General features: G+C 46.5%; 1 protein-coding gene across 2 annotated transcripts in view; it reads left to right on the forward strand.

Moving 5' to 3' along the window:
• The window catches only part of psmb7 (proteasome 20S subunit beta 7), a 5,789-nt gene that overhangs the window by 1,777 nt on the left and 3,636 nt on the right, over window positions 1-376 (forward strand). For both annotated transcript variants that reach the window (XM_035668168.1, XM_035668170.1), the window contains exon 3: window positions 236-333. In XM_035668168.1, coding sequence (XP_035524061.1) covers window positions 236-333 — 98 coding nt within the window. The remainder of the gene's footprint in view (window positions 1-235; window positions 334-376) is intronic.

Below are 376 nucleotides of genomic sequence, written 5' to 3' on the forward strand. Positions count from 1 at the left end.
GGGGGGGGGGGGGGGATAATAATTTCGTCCTCATTTGTAGGTCCATTCAGGGGTGGAAACACAGATGTTTGTGCCTCTAATGCCTTATTATTAATTATTCTAATATTACTTTGAGTGCATTTTCAAAAATAATCTACTGTTGGTCTGTATGTGAGTAAAAGAAACTTGGAGAATGGACCCCACCCTAACTCTGGTTCTCCTGGGTCTGAGTGATGTTTTGTGTCTCCCTGTGAAGGATGGCATCGTCCTCGGAGCTGACACCAGAGCCACCGAGGGCATGATAGTGGCAGACAAGAACTGCTCCAAGATCCACTACATCTCCCCCAACATTTAGTAAGTGACAGGAGCTCTTCAGCACTCGGGGTTTGGGCTTTTC

This window comes from Morone saxatilis, unplaced genomic scaffold (assembly GCF_004916995.1).
Source record: "Morone saxatilis isolate NCDOM2014 unplaced genomic scaffold, NCSU_SB_2.0 Contig21, whole genome shotgun sequence".
NCBI classification, from domain to species: Eukaryota; Metazoa; Chordata; class Actinopteri; family Moronidae; genus Morone; species Morone saxatilis.